The sequence below is a fragment of the Scheffersomyces spartinae genome, assembly GCF_019049425.1.
Source record: "Scheffersomyces spartinae strain ARV_011 chromosome Unknown scaffold_21, whole genome shotgun sequence".
NCBI lineage: Eukaryota > Fungi > Ascomycota > Pichiomycetes > Serinales > Debaryomycetaceae > Lizanozyma > Lizanozyma spartinae.
In genome coordinates this window covers 119760-141406 of record NW_025065068.1, presented here as the reverse complement: position 1 = coordinate 141406, position 21647 = coordinate 119760, and the positions used below count along the sequence as shown (strand labels likewise).

The window sequence follows — 21647 nt, the reverse complement described above, 5'->3', positions numbered from 1 at the left end:
TAGCACGGGAAAAGACTCAGCGGAGTAGTTACTTACCGTGGGTATAATAATACTGGCAATGAAATGTATCTTATATAAACGTTTTTTGTGGTTATTTCTTTGGTTAGTATACTCTGTTAGCACCATGGCCTTGTGACGAGTTGCTGTATGAACCTTTCTTACGGTTATAGTGTATACTGACCCGATCTGGAATCATCGCATCCGAGTTCCTATTTGGGATCCAATCGCGCTTAATAGCTTTAAACTACAGAACATAGCAGTAATATACGGCCCTTTGTTACGGTATGTATGGAATGTATGGAGTATAGTGCTGGTATTCAATATTTATACGTTGCGGCTAAACGTTTATCCAAGTGCTCTTTCGCAGTAAGTACTTTACCCGCATTACTTTGAGGACCTCTACCTTCAATGGATCTAATCTTAGCACTAGGAACTGGTTCAAGTAAAGCATCATGATTTGGATGAGAGAAGAAAACAATGGAATATCTATCTTGATTATTAGCTTGAGACTGAAGTGGGAACTTAACTCTATGCACAGTAGATTTTAGTAATCCACCAGACCAATAACTCAATTGATCTGCAATATTCACAATGATTGGTGGAGCTTCTTCATTGTTCTTTGATCTGCTTTCCACATAAGGAACAGGTTCCCATTTCTTCAGAACTGGTGATAAGATTTCAAGGCCTTCCTCATTGGCTTTTTGGAAAAGTAACGTCATAGATCCATAATCAGTATGAGCACCTGCTCTAATTAATTCGTCTGGATCAAGCAGTCCTTGTGAAGGATAATGCAAGAATCTAAAGGTAGTCCCCAGACTCTTTTCGGCATCATATCTGGAAACAAACCAATCTTCTCCCTTGCACTCGTTAGTATCTTCGATTTCCAATCCAATAGCCAACAACTTTAGTAATTTGATACTTAATTGATATAACTTGGCAATGGTATTCTCCACCAATTCACGTCTTTCGGGATTAGCAATAAAAAAGGGTGGAAGAGCTTCTGTTGAAGTTCCCTTATCACAATTCAAATTAGCAAAGTTCAAAGCTTCCTTGGGATCAGCCTTCTTACCTCTTGAAGGATCTAAATTCTCTTCCCAAGAATACCCATGGTTTGTCGCTGGATTATAAGGTACCTGATCCTTTAAAGCTTGCTCTTGAGCAAAGAATTCACTACTGGTTTGAAATAAATCCGCAATTTCTTTTTTGGAGAAACCATGACCTTCGACCATTAGGAACCCTTGACTGGTAGCGGCATCCAAGAGCTCATTGGCCACCTTGTCGTTCACCTCCGACACGTCCACAATTTGTAAGGGATTCTCTTTTGTCATCATCGAGTTAAGAATGGGATTTATATTTGAATTGTGTGTGATCCTTGGCTTATCTCCGCTGAAAGCGATAACAATTTTCGATCTCTTAGCTGCAGGAAAATACAGTCAGACCTAAAATACAAAAGTATATATACACCAGGGTATGCTTATATATATATATATATATATAACTATGTCTTTATACTATATGCCTTATTGCTATAGCTGGCGCAACTACCCCCAGTTATCCCTTACTAATGTCTTTGTTTGTTTATTGGTGGTATGGCATTGCTAATACTGTATACTGCATATAGTCTCTGTTTGGGGGTAAGAGCGCAATATCTAGTAACTGATTGTTTAGTACAAGATTGTTATATTCTGAAGGATACGATTACAATTGCGCTTTTGAAAATGGTCCATGGTTATACAATGGGTACCTTCCTTTGAATGCATGATATTTAGACCTGAACCCTGCAAAGTAATTTCTTTCATAACCCCATGTACATTGAGTAGTGAAGTGTAATGTTTATTGGCAGGTCACGTGACAGTTAAAATGCACTTAATTTTGCGGCGGATATCACTTATCGAGGTCAGATATTGCGCTTCTTGATGCTAAAGAGCGCAATAGCAAAACTATTTAGATACTCCTATATATGGGGTTAAACGGTACTTCGATAGGCAATTGTTGCCATCCACGAGTATAATGGCACCGCGGAATTGCAAACTAACGGAATTAACCATCAGTTCAAGTTGAATAAAGGTTTGGTGTATATTCCGAGTATTAACCAGAGATTTGAATGAGGTGTGAACTTACGCGACTTGGAAATACACGTCTCATCATCACGACGTCTTCTAGATCAGGTCGTCTTCTTCCGTCGTCTTCTTCCGTCGTCTTCTTCTGCCGTCTTCTTCTGCCGTCTTCCCCCAAATGTCTAACACGTTGGTAGTACACACTGGCGACGAGGTTCCATTGGTTGATGTCAATGTGATCCCAGTTAAAATCGGCTACAACGGTCCTGCCAATGTAAACTCACACTTCACCCCATCCAAACATGGATCAGATGCTCAATACAAAGCGTGTTTCCACGGGAGACAGCTTGTCGGCGAAGAGAAGTGTATCAAAGATTATGACGCGTATGTGTTCCATAGATCCGAGACTTTGATTAGACGTGTCGATGGTGATGATGGTGATGAGTATAGTGATCATATTGTGGACCACCAGACAGTAAACACATACTCATCAGTTGCTAAAGTTAATAAATATATAGTGTATGGACATGACTCGCTTTCTTCTGATGTCAATTGGAATAAGGTGGGTGAATGGATAGGTACGTCTGAAGCCCTTCATGAAACGAATTAAAGAGATGACAGATATTAGACATGTAGATAATATACAACTATGACGCACTTAACACCAATACACTACCAGCACTAGTGTTGACCGTGTGTATCACTTGACTCTCATATTAGACTACACTACTTACCAGTATTAATGCGACGGAAAAATTAGACAGGTACCAACAATACTCATTAGCTCCAATGGATGGTCTCTTTGTTGATGATGACCACGACTACGATAAAGCTGATCTATTCGACGTTAGGGAACTAAACGACGAGTGTATACAATACAGTGAAGGTGAAGCTGCTGCTGATGATGACGAATACAGTGAAGGTCAAGCTGCTGCTGTTGATGACGAATACAGTGAAGGTGAAGCTGCTGATGATGACGACGCTGATTCTGAGGAGACGGATTCAGATATGGAACATGTCCCCCTTGAGCCGCAATCGTACCTGATTACTATCGGCAATGGACGTACGGAAACAGACAAGATCAAGACCCGGAAGGTGAACCGGACCAAACGTTTGGCCATCCATAACATGGGGATGATTGCTTATTTGGTTATGGCTTGGAAGAGAAACCAACTCATTCAGTCCAAAAGAGTGTTGAAGGTTTTGAAACGACTAGTCCCTAAACTGTTGATGGCAGACCATATTAAACCATTTAAGAAACTACTTGTGGCTCCAAAGAACCCTCAAGACAGTAATGCCGATACAAGACTCATCTATATACTAAAGTACTTGATCAAATGGTTTCAGTTGAACTATCAAGTTGACTCCAATGGTCTCAGAGTACTAGGGTATGTTCCCGACAGTAGTGGTCCCGATAGTTCTGACCCCAAAGACTTCTTCCCTCCACCTCCAAAGACCCGAATTGGCTCGGTTTCAGACTTCCTTCGAGTTATTAAACGATTTAAACATAACAGGGATACAGGTTCGCTTATATTCACGGGGATACTACGAGCATTGGGGTTTGAAGCTCGAATGGTGTTCTCGGTGCCGTTGTTATCACCATCAAGTACTGCTGGTTCCACCCAGCCTAAGAATGACCTTCAGTTACTACGTACAAACAAGGACAACGACTTGCTCTATCCGTACTTCTGGACAGAGGTCGTTAATCCTTTGAACCCAAATGAAATTTTGGTTCTTGAGCCTATTTGCTTTCATGAGCAACACAAGCAGTTGCTAAGGAACAGAAGAATAACAGGAAGCACTTATTCATTCCGTAAAGATATGGATTACATTGACTTCTTTAATCCGTGTCAAAGAAACCCATTGAACATCATGCCTCCTTCACAATATGTTGCTTCTATTGACTCCAAGGGGTTAATACTCGATGTAAGTCCACGATACATGACTGACGTGGCCTATAGATATTTCGGTAGATTGGACTTACGTTCTGATACCGGAAGATCGACTCTTCTATTTCAAACTGTCTTGAGACGACTCAATGGCGGGGTAGTCTATAATGAATGGGATAACAAGGAGCTAGATACATTACGAAATATAGCTTTTGCAAACTTAACCTTGCCCAAATCCTTATCCGGACTAAGAAGAAACCCCAACATCGTCACTAAGCAGACTCTACGGTATAATGAAGCGTTGAGGGACAAGTCCCGGAGTTTGACCAAGATTAAGTTGAAGGATGGATATAAAGTCAAGGTATATCTAGGTAAGCAAGTTCTCTATGGTCGGACAGAATATCAATGGAAACTTCTTGCCAGATCCGTTCGACCGGATCAAATAGAACACCCAATTAAATCAAAGAATAACCTTTCCAGAACTATAAAGAGAAAGAAATTGGACGGCCTCTTGAGTCCATTATATAACTTTGAGCAAACATGTCCTTACATCAAGCAAGAAGTTTGTAATGGAAAGATCCCTCGGAATCAGTATGGTAACATTGAGATCTTCAATTCAGTAATGATCCCCACTGATTGTACTTGGGTGAAATGGACATATGTTGAACGGATTCTTGGCTCATATAACAAAAAGAAGAAGGAGAACGCTACCAATCCTCTTATAGAATATGTCCCAGTGGTAGTAGGGTTTGACTTTAAATCCAAACCGGGACATGCTATTCCTATTAGGCATGGTGTTCTAGTGCTCAGTACTCAATTGTTTTTGGTTAAGCATATTTGGTTCAGTGGTAAGTTGATGATAGACAGGCACAACATTCGACTTAAGAAGATGAACAGTTTGAATCATTGGAGAACGTTGTTGAGTCAAATCAGGATCAAAAAGCGTTTAGATCTTCAATACGGGACAATTCAGCAATGGCAGCATTAGGTCATTTTAGGTCTGGAGGTGAACTATAAATATTAATGTTGAGTCTTTGCGGGTTAATGGATGTTCCCTTATTGGTTCCACCAGAAAGATTTAGTTTCTTTTCAAGACTTTGGATTTGTCTTTCACTTATACCATACGGATCTTTAGGTAGCCATAGTTTTGGCTTTTCAAACCGGAAACTAGGATGCATGTACATTAATCGATGATACAGAGTCAATGCTGCTGGATCTGGTGCTGGAGCCAGAGCCGGAGCCGAAACGGGACCATGGGAATTGGGGCCATGGGAGTTATCTGAGTTTAACAAAGGCATATACTCAAAATAAGGGTAATACCGATTGTATATTGCCATGTGACCCAAAATGGTTATCATGGTGATGAGAACCATAAACCAACCTTGCCATTTCATAGGGAATTGTCCTTGGTTGTCTCTAGAAAGGAAGAAGACCCCACTTAGGCAGCCTTCTAGACAATAGATTCCAGCATACAATTGGAGCAAGGCTATTGGATAGAACTTCCCATTGGTCTCTCTGTGGTTGTAGTAGGAGAAGATATACTTCAAGGCATATTTATAATATACAAGAACAAGGAATAGGAACAGACAAAGGAAGCATAGGATGATGGGGGAAATAATGCAGAATGCAAGTCCAATGGAAGCGTACACCGAATAGACTGGGTATTGAGTGCCCCAATTAATGGTTGGCAAGTTAGTCATTCGTTTAAACTTTTGTCGGGGAGTCTTATCTATGACTTTATAAAGGGTATAATGGAAGAGTAGTTGGTCGAGTCTGAGGAAATTGTTACCGCAGAAAGCTATTGCCTTCAACATAAAGTACAGAATGAAGAAGGTTGCCAGTTTAGGTAAGTTGGTTGCCAATAAGGTCGGGATTGAGGTCGGTTGGTCGATGATTTGTTTGAATATAACGAAGATACTTGACAGAATGGTGAACACAAGGAATTGATGGACAAATAAGAAAGCAAAGTACCATTGCTGGAATCTTAGTTCAATGATTTGTTCGGCCAATTCACCCTTAAAATATATAAGGAAGCGGAATAACTTATGGACGATCTCCGTTAGTATTGATAACATCAATGAGGGAAGAAAGCTAGAGATTATATCTCTAATCTCTTCTGGCAAAGCATATAGCCAGCTCAAAGATGGAATTAATGCGGTTAACATGGGTACTTGCGACACTAATCCGATGAACGAAACAGGAATCACATAGAGGATGATTATAATGATGAACATGATGGTCACCAAGTTCTTCTCCAACATGAAGGAAAGCTTAGAGTCTCTTAGAAGGTTATTCCAGAGCACATCTTGAGGTTTTAGACCCAATAATCGGATATCAAAAAAGCCTTGGTTCTCGGATAAGAGACATTGTTGGGCGATATAAGCACCTTGAACCGTTGAGAACTCTATGAAGACCTTGGTATGCTTTGTTAGCTGTTGGCTATTAAGTTTTAACTTTTCTTGGACAATCTCGTGATACTTGTTGGTGAGTTTCTCTACACACCAGTCTTCGGTGTTGATTCTATGTTGGAGCATTAATGCTCTTAAGAAGCCTGGAAATTGTACTTGAATAGCCCGTTCAATAACAGGAATCTTTAAAGTGAGTGCAAATATTGGAGGATAGAATTTGGTTGAAAAGTCTTTATTATTATCAACTTGTGACTTTCTCAATTGCTTCTTTAACTTTACGATTTGATCTTGTTCTATGAGATCAAGAAGCTCATTGCACTCTCTTACCAAATGGTTTATTTTCATATGATCATAAGTATACCAAATCTGGACGATTTCACCCGGGATACAAGCAAAGAGTTGTTTCAATTTTGTATCTTCCAAGAGCTCTGGAGGTACGTTGGCTATCAAGATAGTTTTGGCCGACACGGAGTTAACAATTTGGAGTCTTGATAAATGGCTATGTCTTAGCTTGACGAAGGACTGGAATTCGTAAAGAATCATCCAATGGAACAAAACGATCACCACGAGGCCAATCACAAAATGAGCATTGAGTCTTTGGGTATGCAATGGAGAGATATTGGATACACTTAGTCTGTCTAGCCCCATGATACGTGAGTCCACGGCATTAATGGGTAAAAGAACCGCTAGACACAAGATGGCGATCATGATGAAGAAGCCGAGAAGGACATGGATGAATCGTATGAAGAAATAAGTATCAAGTCCCATGGAAAGATAAGTACTTGGAGGTAACTTGAGAATAGGCGGTAACCAATGCCAGAACCCATTAGGTAAAGGGTTCATTCGTTCATTGGTGGGAACACACACACATCTTGGTTGATAAAGAAACAGAAACAATGGTCTTAAATAACAAAAGAGAGTTAATTTGATAACACAGAGACACAAAGGAGCCACTATTGTTTTAGTCAATTGAGAAACAGTGGTACCACTTGAGGAATGAGCATAACCAGTTTGGGTTGTGTTTAGTACGCTTTCAAACATTCCATTATCAAAGATTCCCATATAAGATTTGGTTAGCGCTGAATAGTCGTTGTCATATTCATCAACAGATGCAAGCATTTGCATAATGGGAAGAAGCTGTTACAGATGGTATAAAAGAGGTATGCTATAAGTATGTTATACTGTATTGGGTAATTCTGTTACACCGCGCTTAGCTCTTTTTAAAGGCTACGGCTTCTGGTAAGACAAAGCTCACGCAGAACATGGGTTTGGTAGGAGCAACGTATCTCACCACATGAAAATGACACTCTTCAAAGGCAATAGGATACTCCATGATAGTGCATATTCTTTTATGGACTCTCCTTTCCAATTGGTCCATTGATGGTTCTGGAACTTCGTCTCTCGAGTACTTTTCAAAGCAATGGACGTTGATTATGGGGAGTTTGAAGTGAGAATCAGCCTTAACCGTGTCTTCCACTTGACTGTAAAGACCAATGAATTCGTTAAGAAACTCAAGTGCTGAAGCAGGTAAGTTCATCACGTATTGGGAAATATATTTGGGCACCGTGGTTCTGGTTATGGAAGTTTCTTTAACGGTTATATTTTCATTGGTTATGGGGTCTAATTTTCTTCTTTTGACGACTTTACTTCGTTCAATGACTTGGTCTTTGGATGCCCAATCCAAAAGAAGTTGGGGGCTCTTTTTGATGAACTCTCTTCCGTCCAATTCAAATGGTTTCACCACATCACCAACTTTGTTCAACTCAATGTTCTCCTTCAAGTACTTGAACGATTCAGGGTTCAAATCATTGGCTAGCACCAAGGCCCGTTTCTTACCAGCTGGTACGGCAAATGGCCCCACTCCAGCGAAAACATCAGCTACAACTTCTCCAGCAGGGAACTCCTTCACCAACCTTTCGTGTTCAGTATTCAACCGCGAATTCCAGTACACCTTACTGAAATCAAACTTAAATTTACATCCACACTCTTGTTGTTCCACCATCATATCTGGCCTACCTGCCAATACCTTCATTTCAAATGTTCTGAACTTGGTATCAATGGAATCAAGTTTATCTACTACGGTCTCAACTTTAGGGTTCTTGTCCAATATAATTTGGCCTATAAGCTCACCATAAGGCTTGAATTCTCGTTTAAGATTGAAATGGGCCAAATGTCCTGCTTGTGCAAACCCTGTGGGAAGTTCATCTTGTAACTCTTCTGGGATTACTGCTTTAAGAATGTCGTCAGCCTTCCAGAAATCATATGTCAACTTCAATTGATATGGTTCCACTTGAGCACCATACTCTTTAATGGCTGCTACAGTATCTTCATTGAGCTTGTCTTGATAACCCTCCACAGAGTCAATGTCGTCTCGGAGAAGAACTCCTTTGATCCCGTTCTCAAGATAAACAATGTGTTTCACATACGGAACAGTTAAAACATCCTTCTTACACCGTTTATTAAAGGATGCTATGTGTTTGGAATCGGTAAACTTGACTACTACCAATGGGACTTGCTTATCAAAGAACAGTTTATCCAACACTTTCATTTCCCGGTTAACGGGTGGTGCGAATTTGCTCATGGTTCTAGTGTGGGGGGATGCCTTTATTGAGTGGATGTGAGTTGTTCCGACAACCGACCGTCCAATTGTTCTTGTTAACAAGCCAATCGTACTAAGCATAGGTGAAGGTTATAGTGGGGTTGAGTCAGAGATGAGGGTTGTGAAAAATTAATGGAATCTGTGGTGGTCACGTGACATGCTCGGAATTGGAATTGGAATTGGAATTGGAACGTGGTACTTTCAAAACTATACTATAATACTATCAATTATATTGGAGACACATAAGAAAGTTGTTAGCGTAATATATGCCATGATTTTACATGATACATGATAAGAGGTATATGTATAATTACTTGTTGATGTCACTTGTTCATTCTCATACGTGAGATGACGCGTACAAGTATGACAATAATATGAATGAAAATAAAAGTAAATAATAGGAGAACGCCATAGTGTATCTCATTCATTCTCTACCGCAGCTATACAGCCGCTATACAGAAAGTATACAAAAGCAAATACTACACTATATGCTTTTACAGTTTGTCACGTGTGTGATCACGTGAAACACGCTAATAATTGCGATGAGATTCAAATCTGAACATCAACTTCTATGCTCTACTCTTTTTCAGCATCACCCTTCAACCATGGATAGTGTTATTACCATAACGCGTCCTGTAAAGTCAGATTACGAGTTTGACGACGAGTTTGAGTCTGAAGATTTCAAAAAGGAAGAAGGAATTGTTACACCCGGAGAACTAGTAACAGATGATCCGGTCTGGATGAAAGGACACGGGACATATTTTGTTGGAGACTCGCTGTATTCGTCTGTGGCTGGCCAGGTATCGCGTGTGAACAGGTTACTTTCGGTTGTGCCTCTTAGAGGAAGATATGCCCCCGAAACCGGGGACCATGTTGTAGGAAGAATCACCGAGGTGGGATCCAAACGATGGAAGGTTGACATTGGAGGGAAACAAGATGCCATATTGATGTTAGGGTCTGTGAATCTACCTGGAGGGGTTTTACGTAGAAAGTCGGAACTGGACGAGTTGGCCATGAGATCGTTTTTAAAGGAAGGTGACTTATTGAATGCTGAAGTTCAAAGTGTATATGCCAGTGGAGTCGCCAGTTTGCATACCAGATCGCTCAAGTACGGGAAACTCCGGAACGGGATGTTTACCAAGGTTCCACTGGGGTTAATTGTCAAGTCAAAGAATCATAGTTGGGATATGCCTGGAAATGTCAGTACAATTGTGGGAGTTAATGGGTATATCTGGCTCTATCAGACAAATCCGACAACAGCAGCTCCCATTGGCCACATGCTGGGAAAGACCCAGGCAATGGTTGAAGGTGCTAGCAAGCACACCTCGTATCAACCTGGCCAAGGTAGTGTCCTGATCACAAGGTTAGAGGAAGAGTCCAGCTGGGAGATCTACAGTGATAAGAACGACATTATCAATTCCCGAGTCAGAAATAACATAGCACGGTATTATAACGTTCTACAAGCGTTAAGTCATTCGGAGTTGGGAATCAACCAAAGTCGGATGATTATGGGCTATGAAATCAGTTTAACATATGAAGAAGAACCATCAGACATGAACGTAAAGGAATTAATATGTCAAGAGATACTAAGGATGGAGACCATGAGAGGAGGCCAATAAGTGTCGTGTCGTCAAACTATATTCTGTTTCCTTAGAAAACAACCGAAATAAACCAATTGCACAGCCCCAGTCACACCTGTGAATACAATTAGTAATATGGCCCATTTGGAATAGTTGGTATAAATCTCTTCATTGGTGTCTCTTAGTTTGAATTCATTCTCCATTAGTGTCAGGAGAATTGACTCGGACCCTTCCAAGGAGCTGACAATATTGTTTAACTCCGCCTGAAGATATTTAAGGTTCTCCTCCAACTTCTCCTCGGTGAAATCCGTGTGGCCGTCAATGGGTTGTTCATCAACCTTCTCATCCTCTTGAAGCTTGTATACCTTGTTGAAATATTGGGCATAGTTCTTATAGTTGATTTGTTGTAGAGACTCAAGGTTCTTTATCTCCACCTGTACCTCCACCTCGTGATCTCGGGGCTTGAACGACCAGGACCGGTCCGTGTACACGTTATCAAAACAAATGTAGATCAACAGTTTCCCCGTATTGGCTTCAAGTAGTTGTTGACCCTTCTCGTCCCGTTCAACGGTGTCGGCTCGCCTTGTTCGTTTCTTCAACGGGGACTCCATTGCATGGCCATCGTCTACCCGGTACGGACTGTTTAAGTTGGTGAACATGATGTGGAGATCATGGGCAATGTTCTTTTTGAATCTGATCTTATTGTTTTCCAGATCAAATATGTTCAAGTTAAGTGACTGGGACGTGATAGTGTCGCCAGCTTGGATCCTTACAAGGATCATGTCGTCTTTAATTGTCTGGTAGGAGACACAGTTTTGTAGATTGTCCAAGCTGGAAAACTTGTGTCTGTTTGTGATGGAGATGGGAGGGACTGTGACCCCTAAACCCGTCACTGGTATGACCCAGACCATCATGAACGACATCATTAGTGACAATATTCGTTTAACAGACATTATAAGTGGGTTGGATGAAGCGAACGAATAGTTGAAGCGAATGTTACAACACTTAATGTCGTATGATGAATATTGCAACGAGTATTATATTGACTGATATCGTTTTGTTTGTTTGACTCGTGTCTCCTAGTAGGAGGAGACGGGTAACAATGAAAAGCGTTGGACAGATTTAAATTGTCTGGTCTTTTATTCAACAGACAACGTTGAATTTGATCTTGCTTGATGCCAACAGAACGGTGGCTCTTTAATGGGTGGCTGAATGTCTGGAGACGGTTGGTTGTCTTTAGTTTCTGTTTGGTTCCTTTTCTTGATCTATTTTTTTCTGTGTAAGTAGACAGAGTTTAGACAGTAGCAAGTAATAACAGAAGTTAGACAGTAGCAATTATTAGCAGAAAACGCGACATTCAGACAATTTATGTCGTCAATTCTGGTTCTTCTTCTTTCCGTTAGCTACAATTACACTTACATGGCATAACTTCTCTAATATCTACACTTGAGAAACGGTATTTGTCTGCTGTTTGGTTACTGCTTAACTTGACTTGATCAAGGTTACGTTTGCTAGTTAAACGTTACTTCGCTGGTCAGGTAAATGCGCCTTTGACAACTGAGGCCACAAAATCTTCGTCTTCCCAATCGGGCAGATGTAACAACAACAAAACTTGGCCAGACAAATTATTAATGTCGGAGCAACAACAGACACATGACCTTGCTTCACTTATGTACCAGTAATTACATAACTGCATATACATGGCTACAAGTATAGTACATGTCAATTCCTATTTTTATTCACAACGGTCATGGCTCGTTTGGTTCCATTAACTTTTCTTAACTTGTTTGTCTGAAATTATTGATGTATCATCATATGTAGTATATATAATGTCGGAGAAGTACATTTCCTGCTAAGGCGTAGTCTCCATGTTAGTTCTTCTTTGTGTCTGATTAGATTGTTTCTAATTCATTGTGTGTTTCATGCTTATCAGACAATAATACAAAAGACTTAGATTGTGTTGTCAGGTGCTAATTTTAAAGTGCATTTTAAACTCTGCTAACAAGCACCTTCAGTAATTACTATCATGTAACTTCCAGATTTTGTTGTCGGATCCAAAGAGTCGGTTTCTAAAGCTTGAACTGCATAGAATCCGGAAATTCGATTCTTTTCCCCTGAAATCTCCTATCTCGTTTCACACGTCAAGAAAAGTCTGATCGCAGACACACTTAAAGTTGTTAGTATGTTTACAAGTGCTCAGCTTTAGCCTCACAATTAAACGTTTTGGAGGATGGTGTAATGACTGATGGTTTGAATCTGATCAGAGATAACATCTCGAAGAAGGCTTTTGTGGCAACAAAGGAAAGGCAGTGTCGCGGGTTTTGACGGAATTTGTTAGCTTGAGCAAAACCTTGGCTTATAAGGAAAAAGCCGTCATTAATTGTCGTAATTACACTTTTTTGATTATAAAGTGTTTAATTTACTAAAAAAGGTCAGCTCATAACAAACATGTCACAGCTTTCCTATTTGGGTAAGTACATTTAACTTTATACAAGATATAATATATACACATGTAGTCTGATCTATTTAGACACCCCCTTTGATGCTATTAAAGCCTGTAATTGCTCTTCGAATTCCCATTCCTCCACTTTATCCATCAATTCGTCCAAGCGTGTCCCCCCCATGACACCCTCAATGTCGTACACTGATACACCACATCTATGGTCAGTTATTCTATTCTGAGGATAGTTGTAAGTTCTAATCTTATCACTTCGATCAGTTGTCAGGACTTGATCAGTACGTAGTTTACGCTGTTCGGCCATTTCCTTTTCTCTTTCTCTTGCTGCTAAACGGGCCCGAAGCACCAGGAATGCCTTTGCTTTATTCATGGGCTGCGAACGTTCATCTTGTTGAATAACAACTAAACCTGTAGGTATGTGAGTAAGTCTAACGGCACTATCAGTGGTATTAACATGTTGACCCCCTTTCCCACCTGCTCTCATCGTATCTATTCGGACCTCACCAGCAGCAAAAGTCCTTTCATCTTCCTTTAGCGATTTAGCATCTCCAGCAGATATCTTAGGCAACACAACAACAGCAGCCGTGCTTGTATGGACTCTCCCCTTGACTTCAGTAGCAGGGATTCTTTGTACTCGATGAACCCCCAGTTCTAATCTCATTCTATTGTAGGCACCAGCATGATCTATACAAAGAATGGCTTCAGAAACAGAGTTATTTACTCCTCGCTTCACAGATTCTAGTTTATAGGGCCAGCCATTGTTGCTAGCATAATTAATGTACATATTCAATAAGTCACCAGTGAAAATGGCTGCCTCAGAGCCCCCTACACCAGGCCGCAATTCAAGTAGTGCTGGTTTATCACTATACGATAACTGTGGAAGTAGCTGCCCCAGAAGTCTAGTTGTAGTTTTGGTTAATTGCGGAACTAGACTGGCTAACTCCGATTGAGCTTCTTGGACCAACTCAAGATCTGGCTCAGTGGATGCCATATCCATAAGTTCCTCGGCTTGCTCGACATCTCGAAGGTACTCATGGTACCCCTCTAAAATACTGGACACTCGCGAATACTTCACCATGGTGTCTGGGTCTACGGCGCCGTTGCTAACAAGTGATTCCAATTTCTCGTACTCTTGAGTCATCGTCTTGGCTCTTTCAAGAAGTAGCGGGTGAAGACGGGGAATTTCAGCTGCGGGTATTACAGTTTCCGACGAGTAACATCGCATCAAATGCCTCCCAGTTAAACATGCATATCGTCTCCACATCTTTGCAACTCGGATCAATACACGATGGGATGTAGCTCCATACCAAATTGTACGAGCTTTAACTTTTCACCATTCCATGAAGATCAACGGTGCTACCATACACCAACACACGACTTTGATGATGATAGCAAGGTAGCCTTCAACGTGAACCAGATTAAGGCACTAACTCTCAGATCTAAGTAGATTGATAGTTCATAGATTAGCTAAAACAATGCTGCTATAAAGGAATTTCGCAGAATAGCTAAGAGCCCGAGCATTGTCTCGGTGATGCTAGTCGAATCACATTTCACCTACAATAAATTTCAGTTAATACCATTGATAACGTCATGATGCTATTTGCTCCTTTAAAGATGGTTAGAACATTGCTCTCTGCCAGCTTGTATTAGTGATGGCATATTGTTGGACATAGCTAATGTTGTAAACAGCTAAACTTGGTCAAGCTTAAGAAACACTTGGTGCTCCAATTGATGTAGCATAATAAGCGAAGATCGATAGCACTTTTTGTTTATCTTTCATATGAAAAGTCATACACTGACATGGATGGGAGGACAACCATGATAAACGGACGATATCGAAAGGAGTAAAGCCAGCTGTTCTTCAAAACCCCACAAAAATTACTTAATTGGGAAAAGTAATGCCGATTCCCGTCTAAACTCCTTTGCTTGATAAGTCCACCTGGTTTCAAACGGTTGGGAGTTAAGGGTGGATTCTCATTCACAAACCCAGCCTCAATGAGTCGCACTTGACAATAGCAAAAGAGTGTCCTTACAAGTGCATACATCGTCATGCCAACTTGACCTTGGTTTGCTCCTCCAAAGTCGTGTGGCAAACCAGCCGTTTTCGGAAAGCGGTCCGTGTATATCGGAAACCGCAAGAAGCATTCTTCGATTACATATGATTAACAATACCCTGTCATTAACACAATAACTGTCAATTGCATTACATGGCAGGTACTACCTGCGTCATGCAAAATAAAATTATTTAGTAGTCAAATGTAGTTGACAAATAAAGGTTGTAGAGAAAATAGTGATGAAAACCGGAAGGGGATAAAATCGCCGATCGGAGAAACGTTTTTTTATTTGTCATAATATAAAAAACTAACCTAATCTTCTTTCCACTTTGTATTAATTTTATCGGTGACTATTGCTACAGGTTATAACTCCGCCGTTATATCTCCGTATATTGTGTCGTCATTGATTAAGGAAGACTACACAAAGTTGAAAAACATCCACTTAACAATTGTTCCGAGTTTATTACACATTCAATCACATATAAACACGCACAAATCCGAAGCCATCAACCATGTCAGAAGGATCTCTGCCAAAAAGTATGATTGACCTTAGCGAGGTCGTAAAAACTTTGGGAGATGAAGAACTACAAAATGCCCGGTCTGAGCTTCTCCGTAGCCAAACCAAAATGAAGGAAACCAACGCCGAACTAAAACTCGAGATCGAACGGTTAAAGCATGAATTATTAGGAAGCCCCCCAGAAGAAGACAGAGATGAAATAATGGATGATATCCAACTATACAAGGATTCCATAGATGAGAACATTGTGGTGCTTGATCATCAAAAGGCCAAGATTCGTTCGATTGAGTCTGAATTATCCAAGAGAGGTATACCAGTACATAAAGAAGGGATATATCTATAAATGGTGTAATAATTGGAGGTCTTATAGAGCGTTTGGAACGAATAAATTGTAACGGATTTATGATATGTATGGAATCATGTATTAATATGTATGTAACATGCATCAATATGTATTAATATGTTTGAAATCGGATAAATATGTACAAGATTGTAATCAACTAAATCTAATCTTTCTTCTTCAGTTTGATAGGAGTATAATCTCTACCAAAAAGCTGATCAAAAAATGGCTTCTCTTCCAAAGCAATTGGATCTTCTGGTCGCTTACAAACCATCATCCAAGTAGTGCCGAAATGAACTCTTTTTTCAAAAGTAACATCTAAACCAGCATCATCAATTAACTCTCCAATGTCTAAGTTCCACCGACATGCCCATGTCTTCATTCTTTTATCACTTCTGAAGTCCAAATGATTGTTAATCATGTCGTAGTTCCCTCTGCCATGTTCTAACAAGACAATTCTTCCGCCAGGCTTCAAAAGTGTCGTCATGTTCTTAAGGGCAGCAACGGGATCTTCATGTGCACATAATCCAAAGGCTTCCACAATGGTATCGTATTTCACCGAAGAGCTACCAGCTAAGGTTACCAAATCTTCAGCCTTACCAACAGTAAACGCGACTCTTGGATACTTACCAAACATTTCTCTAAACTTTTGCTGAGTAATGGCCACCATCTTCTCGGAGCTGTCCAAGAAGGTTATCAGATCGATGTTCTTAAGGTTAAGATACTTTAAATTCCGTCCTGTACCACAAGCAACCTCAAGAACATCTCCATGTAATTGTTCCATAAGCCACTTTCTTCTTCTGCCCATAAGAATACCTCTTTCTTCCCATTTGACTGCGTCGTCGTATTCTTCTGCCTTACTTTCGTAAAACCCTGTCGTATCTTCAGGAGGCATCACGTGAGGGTTTTCATTGTTCCCCAACTTCTTAACCTTCTCGTTCTCGTTCTCGTTCTTCTCCTCAACGTTATCCTCCACTGGAGCCTTGTTGACATAGATTCTCGCCTGTCTGCTGTACCACTCCTCCAAATCTTGTGGAGTGGGCTCAAACATAATGTCGTACTCCAATATGTTCTTCCGTCTAAACTCTTTACGCATCATCTGGTACAACTTGAACTTCTTGTCTTCCTTCGCCTTCAACCGTTCCCCACTTAATGCCTTTAGCTTTAGATACTCATATTCACTTAAACTCTCGGGATCTTTGGCGTACTTCGCCCTAATATGGTCCATCTGCTTGTCTTCGTAGTATCGATCCCGCATATAGTAGTAGAAACATACCAACACAATGGCAAACCCGGAAAGATAATAGAAAGTCATGGACTTTTTGAACTCCTTACTTTGGAAATATACGGCCCATTGTCTCCATTTGGGCATCGAGTCCAATTTAGCCTTTTCCAAATCCCGTTTCCGTTGTTCTACTAGGGCCTTTTCATTAATACTAAAGGGCCGGTTCCGGTGTTGCTGTTCACTGTAGTTTCGAGTGGCAGTTAGCCGGACAACCGGAGCTGCTACTCCAACAACGAGTAACCCACGAACAGGTCGTATCCCCACACGCGATAACATGATGATAGGAGAAAAACATATATAGAATGATAATAAAGTATTTGAGTTGAAAAAATCAGACTGAGTATATATTTGTAGCGTAGTCTTACGTAAGCAAATGACCACTTACGTAATCGCCATACACCCTAAAACTCACTCGTCGAAATCGGAAGGCAATAACGATCCTGTCACTGTTCTTCCTACAATCCATACTACACTACGGTGCACACCCTATATACTATGACCGTAAGCAATTTACTTGAAGAAGCGCGTCGATTGGCGGCAAGCGATGATCTCGGAGGAGCGGAAGCCAAATATTATGAGATCATCAACGGACCTCGAGATCAACCACAACAACAGACTTTAACCACCAACCAGTTGGCGGAGTTAGAGGCGGCGATATTGGAGTTAGGGAAGGTGTACCAAACGCTGGATCAAATGCAACAATTGGTTGAGTTGATTAAACAGTCACGATTGGTGTTGGGGTCTTTTGCCAAACTGAAGACATCCAAAATAGTCAAAACTTTGATTGAAGATTTTGACACTATTCCTGACTCTCTTGACTGTCAGATAAGCGCCACTAGAGAGTGCATCGACTGGGCCGTTGAAAGCAAGTTGTCGTTTTTGAGACAACTGCTTCAGTATAAATTGGCCGGTGTGTTATACAAGAAGGGCATATACCAGGAGGCCTTAAAGCTTATAAATGATTTACTATTGGAATATAAAAAGTTGGACGATAAGTCTTCATTGGTTGAAGTTCAATTGTTAGAGTCGAAGATTTACCATGCGTTGCGTAATATCCCTAAGTCCAAAGCGGCTTTAACCAGTGCCAGAACTTCAGCCAATTCTATATTCTGCCCCACGTTATTACAAGCTGAATTGGACTGTCAAAGTGGTACGTTAAATTCCGAGGACGGAGACTATAAAACGGCGTTCTCCTATTTCTATGAGTCCTTTGAGGGGTATAACACTCAAGAAGATTCAAGAGCCATTGTGGTGTTGAAATATATGCTTTTAACAAAGATCATGGTTAATTTGATTGATGATGTCAATGTGATAGTCAAGAGTAAAAATGCCTTAAAATATCAATCCAAAGATATCGATGCTATGAAGGCCATTGCTACTGCTTATTCCACCAGATCTTTAAAAGATTTTGAATTGGCTTTGGCTCAATATGCTGTGGAATTGAAATCAGATCCTATCATCAAATCTCATTTCAATGCTTTATATGATAATTTGTTGCAACAGAATTTATTGAAAATCATTGAATCTTATAGTTGTGTTGAGTTATCTCATATTTCCGAGACTGTGGGGTTGAATTTACAACAAGTGGAAGGGAAATTGTCTCAAATGATTTTAGATAAAGTCTTTTATGGAGTATTGGATCAAGGCAATGGCTGGCTTATAGTTTATGATGAACCAAAGAAGGGAGAAACCTATGAAGCTTCATTGGATCTTGTCAAGAACTTATCGAATGCTGTTGAATTGTTATACCAAAAGGCATCAGCTTTGAATTGATTAATATAAACCATCAGTTCCCCGTTCAATGGCAACCACAGAAAGCTGTCCTATTCTATTCAACAATTCATTCAATTTCCCACTGACTCTGAAACATTCCATCAAATCATTTTTGGTATCATCTGCAATGGCATTTATCAATCTTAATGCCTTGTAAATGTATTTCCAATCACTCAATCTAGAATGTTCATAGATGGTTATTAATTCCAAACAAAGAAAAGGTATCACAATGCTTCGAAGTTCATGGTACAAATCTGTAGAAGAACCCTCATTGATTAAATCCAATAACCAACTGTTGATTAATGTCAAAACAGTATTGCTAACTTTTTCAATAGATAAATCCATAGAAGGCAGTTTCCATGATTGAGAGGTTTCATTAATGCTTCTCTTCCAATCATCTATGAGTCGTAGACCATTGACCAAATCATTGAACTCCTTCAACTCCAAATGGTAAGTGTCTACCAAAGTTTGTTCTGTAGCTTCTCCAGCAAGAGATTTCACTTGGTTCTCGGCATCAAAGTCTCTGCGTAAGCGAGTCAAGTCTTTATCTTGACAAAACTTCTTAATAGCAGCAAACTTACCCTTGAGAAGGAACCGTTTCAAGACCACTATTGTTGCAATCACAGCATCTTCGTGCATGGAGTTCTCGTAGAACCAATCCACGGTACGATACATCTTGTAGTCGATAGCATCAACATCCAGTTCATGATCTCGAATCAAGACGATATCTTCGTCAGGTTGATAGTGGTTGCTTGTTTCTTCAAGTACTCTTTCCACTGTTCTTCTCAAGGTGTTCACCAATTTGTCACTGTTTGAGTATTCTTCTGTCAGTCCAAGCTCAAAGTTAGCAAACTTCCTGGCGATCTGGACTTGCCTGGATCTTTGTTCAGGATCGGTAATGGAAGATAAGAACATCGAATACAATTCTCTAGAGTCTGCTTCATTGGGAATGTACGAAAGATAAATGGGGACCAATTCAGGATGGTTTTCTTTGGTCAATTGACTAATGTAAAGCTTGATAAGTTCTGTAATCACTTGATGGTCAGGTTCCTCCGCTAATAGCAAGTCTATTATAGCAAGATGAACCACTATTCTTAAAAGGAACGATTTGGTGACAAGCTCATCGTGATAATCACTTAGAACATTACTTAGGAAGGTCCCCACCTTGTTGATGATTAACGTACCTTCAATGATCCTAATAGGATGAGTGGATAATTCTGAAACAGGGTTATTTGATTTCAGTAACACCGTTAAGGCCTTCTCTATAGAAGATATCTGAGGTAATGGGATCTCATAAGAAATAGATTGGCTTTGCTTTCTTTCTTCCGGATCACTGGCTTCTAATAGATCACCATATTTACTTACAAATAATTGGTTGGTGTATAGCAAAAGACTTTTCTCCCAATCATTTGAGGATTCCTTCAAGTTTTCAGTTATGTCTCCTCCACACAAGTAATTGTAGATCAACTTCTCATAGTAGTTAATGGTAGATTGTTGCGACAACTTGTATACAGTTTGTTTCCATAATATCTTATGTTTAACACCGCCTGAAGAGTTGTCAAACGGATCGTTATGTTCTGTGGCTGCACCTACCAAAATAAGGGCCAAAGAATAGTTCCCTGTGTTGTTTGCCAAGTCAATAGCATCTTGGAGCTGGTTAGCAAGGATCATTTTATAGACTGTCTTGAACACATCATGGCCATCATCATCACCCTCATCCTCTTCAACAATTGAAGTGTTTGTTTGTATCCAACTCACAATCAATTCCAATTCCTTGATCTTCAGTTCTTTGTCACTCTTGCCATACAATGACGATGACTTCTGTTGTTGCGCCCGGAAGCCATACAAAAGCTCCACCAAGTTCCACATCTTGGTCTCCAAGTCCCAATTGTCAAAGGTTCGACCAATCACATCGTCTTCAGGGTTCTGTAACATGACATTCTGAGCTTCTAACGCATTTTGAGCTGCAATACTCTTGAACTCCAAAACAAGCTTTAAGGGGTCGGTTTTCGGCTCAACTTGGAATTGCTCCAACACCAAAGCAAACAGGCTCTCCACCAGACCCTCATTTACGCTATTGACCTCCATATCTATTCGGACTAATGGTTGTTGTGGTAAAGAAAACATTTGCTTTGTGTTGAATTGAATTGATGATAATAGGCGAAGGGTCGTGGGAAACACAAATGGCGGGTAACCCTCTAATGAGTAGTAGTAGTATAAGAGGAGTATATGGGAAGTATATGGGAGTATAAGGGGGGTTGTAACTTGTTCTAATGGAGTAATTAATAGTAGCACGACGCCAATTGACAGTTAGGAATATGAACAATGACCCGGGCAAAGCAATCAGAGGTTCATCAGAAGATGTCAGTAGTCGATGCTGGCAGAGTATAACAACAGTGGATGCAGTGAATACTAAAAGTGAATAACAGTGACACTTACAGTAATACTAAGGATGGATATTAGCAGTGAACAGTATAATCATTTCAATAGTCGTACCAGTATGTGCTTTAAGAGTGACATTCATAAGGCACTTATTGTCGTGAATAATGTCGTATTTGAACCGGAACAAAAGCCAGTACTATTCTAAAGTCATAGCAATTATCTGTAACTACACTTGAAGGCTGTATAAATCTAATAAAGGTTACTTTATCGAGCACTAATACGAACTTATCTAGGATTAATATGGT

The 21647-nt window shown here is 40.2% G+C and overlaps 11 protein-coding genes across 11 annotated transcripts; 4 read left to right on the top strand and 7 right to left on the bottom strand.

Annotated features, from left to right (window-relative positions):
- Positions 1-317: 317 nt before the first annotated feature.
- On the bottom strand, positions 318-1328 carry KQ657_002601 (uncharacterized protein; the record flags this gene model as incomplete). The annotated part of the gene is made up of 1 exon (XM_043193358.1): positions 318-1328. One exon carries the CDS (start codon positions 1326-1328, stop codon positions 318-320), a length of 1011 nt encoding a protein of 336 aa, XP_043047545.1.
- A 907-nt stretch (positions 1329-2235) lies between these two features.
- Positions 2236-4934, top strand: KQ657_002600 (uncharacterized protein; the record flags this gene model as incomplete). Its single annotated transcript, XM_043193357.1, has 2 exons — positions 2236-2635; positions 2842-4934. 2 exons carry the CDS (start codon positions 2236-2238, stop codon positions 4932-4934), a joined length of 2493 nt encoding a protein of 830 aa, XP_043047544.1.
- A 1-nt stretch (position 4935) lies between these two features.
- Positions 4936-7479, bottom strand: SPO75 (Spo75p; the record flags this gene model as incomplete). Its single annotated transcript, XM_043193356.1, has 1 exon — positions 4936-7479. One exon carries the CDS (start codon positions 7477-7479, stop codon positions 4936-4938), a length of 2544 nt encoding a protein of 847 aa, XP_043047543.1.
- Positions 7480-7564: 85 nt separating this feature from the next.
- On the bottom strand, positions 7565-8935 carry TRM5 (tRNA (guanine) methyltransferase; the record flags this gene model as incomplete). The annotated part of the gene is made up of 1 exon (XM_043193355.1): positions 7565-8935. The coding sequence occupies one exon, from the start codon at positions 8933-8935 to the stop codon at positions 7565-7567; it is 1371 nt and encodes a 456-aa protein (XP_043047542.1).
- Positions 8936-9558: 623 nt separating this feature from the next.
- On the top strand, positions 9559-10572 carry RRP4 (exosome non-catalytic core subunit; the record flags this gene model as incomplete). Its single annotated transcript, XM_043193354.1, has 1 exon — positions 9559-10572. One exon carries the CDS (start codon positions 9559-9561, stop codon positions 10570-10572), a length of 1014 nt encoding a protein of 337 aa, XP_043047541.1.
- An 11-nt stretch (positions 10573-10583) lies between these two features.
- On the bottom strand, positions 10584-11315 carry KQ657_002596 (p24 family protein; the record flags this gene model as incomplete). The annotated part of the gene is made up of 1 exon (XM_043193353.1): positions 10584-11315. One exon carries the CDS (start codon positions 11313-11315, stop codon positions 10584-10586), a length of 732 nt encoding a protein of 243 aa, XP_043047540.1.
- Positions 11316-13055: 1740 nt separating this feature from the next.
- On the bottom strand, positions 13056-14132 carry KQ657_002595 (uncharacterized protein; the record flags this gene model as incomplete). Its single annotated transcript, XM_043193352.1, has 1 exon — positions 13056-14132. One exon carries the CDS (start codon positions 14130-14132, stop codon positions 13056-13058), a length of 1077 nt encoding a protein of 358 aa, XP_043047539.1.
- Positions 14133-15671: 1539 nt separating this feature from the next.
- On the top strand, positions 15672-15905 carry KQ657_002594 (uncharacterized protein; the record flags this gene model as incomplete). Its single annotated transcript, XM_043193351.1, has 1 exon — positions 15672-15905. The coding sequence occupies one exon, from the start codon at positions 15672-15674 to the stop codon at positions 15903-15905; it is 234 nt and encodes a 77-aa protein (XP_043047538.1).
- A 163-nt stretch (positions 15906-16068) lies between these two features.
- On the bottom strand, positions 16069-17463 carry KQ657_002593 (putative RNA methyltransferase; the record flags this gene model as incomplete). The annotated part of the gene is made up of 1 exon (XM_043193350.1): positions 16069-17463. The coding sequence occupies one exon, from the start codon at positions 17461-17463 to the stop codon at positions 16069-16071; it is 1395 nt and encodes a 464-aa protein (XP_043047537.1).
- Positions 17464-17682: 219 nt separating this feature from the next.
- On the top strand, positions 17683-18960 carry RPN6 (proteasome regulatory particle lid subunit; the record flags this gene model as incomplete). Its single annotated transcript, XM_043193349.1, has 1 exon — positions 17683-18960. One exon carries the CDS (start codon positions 17683-17685, stop codon positions 18958-18960), a length of 1278 nt encoding a protein of 425 aa, XP_043047536.1.
- Positions 18961-21048, bottom strand: NUP84 (Nup84p; the record flags this gene model as incomplete). Its single annotated transcript, XM_043193348.1, has 1 exon — positions 18961-21048. The coding sequence occupies one exon, from the start codon at positions 21046-21048 to the stop codon at positions 18961-18963; it is 2088 nt and encodes a 695-aa protein (XP_043047535.1).
- Positions 21049-21647: the final 599 nt, after the last annotated feature.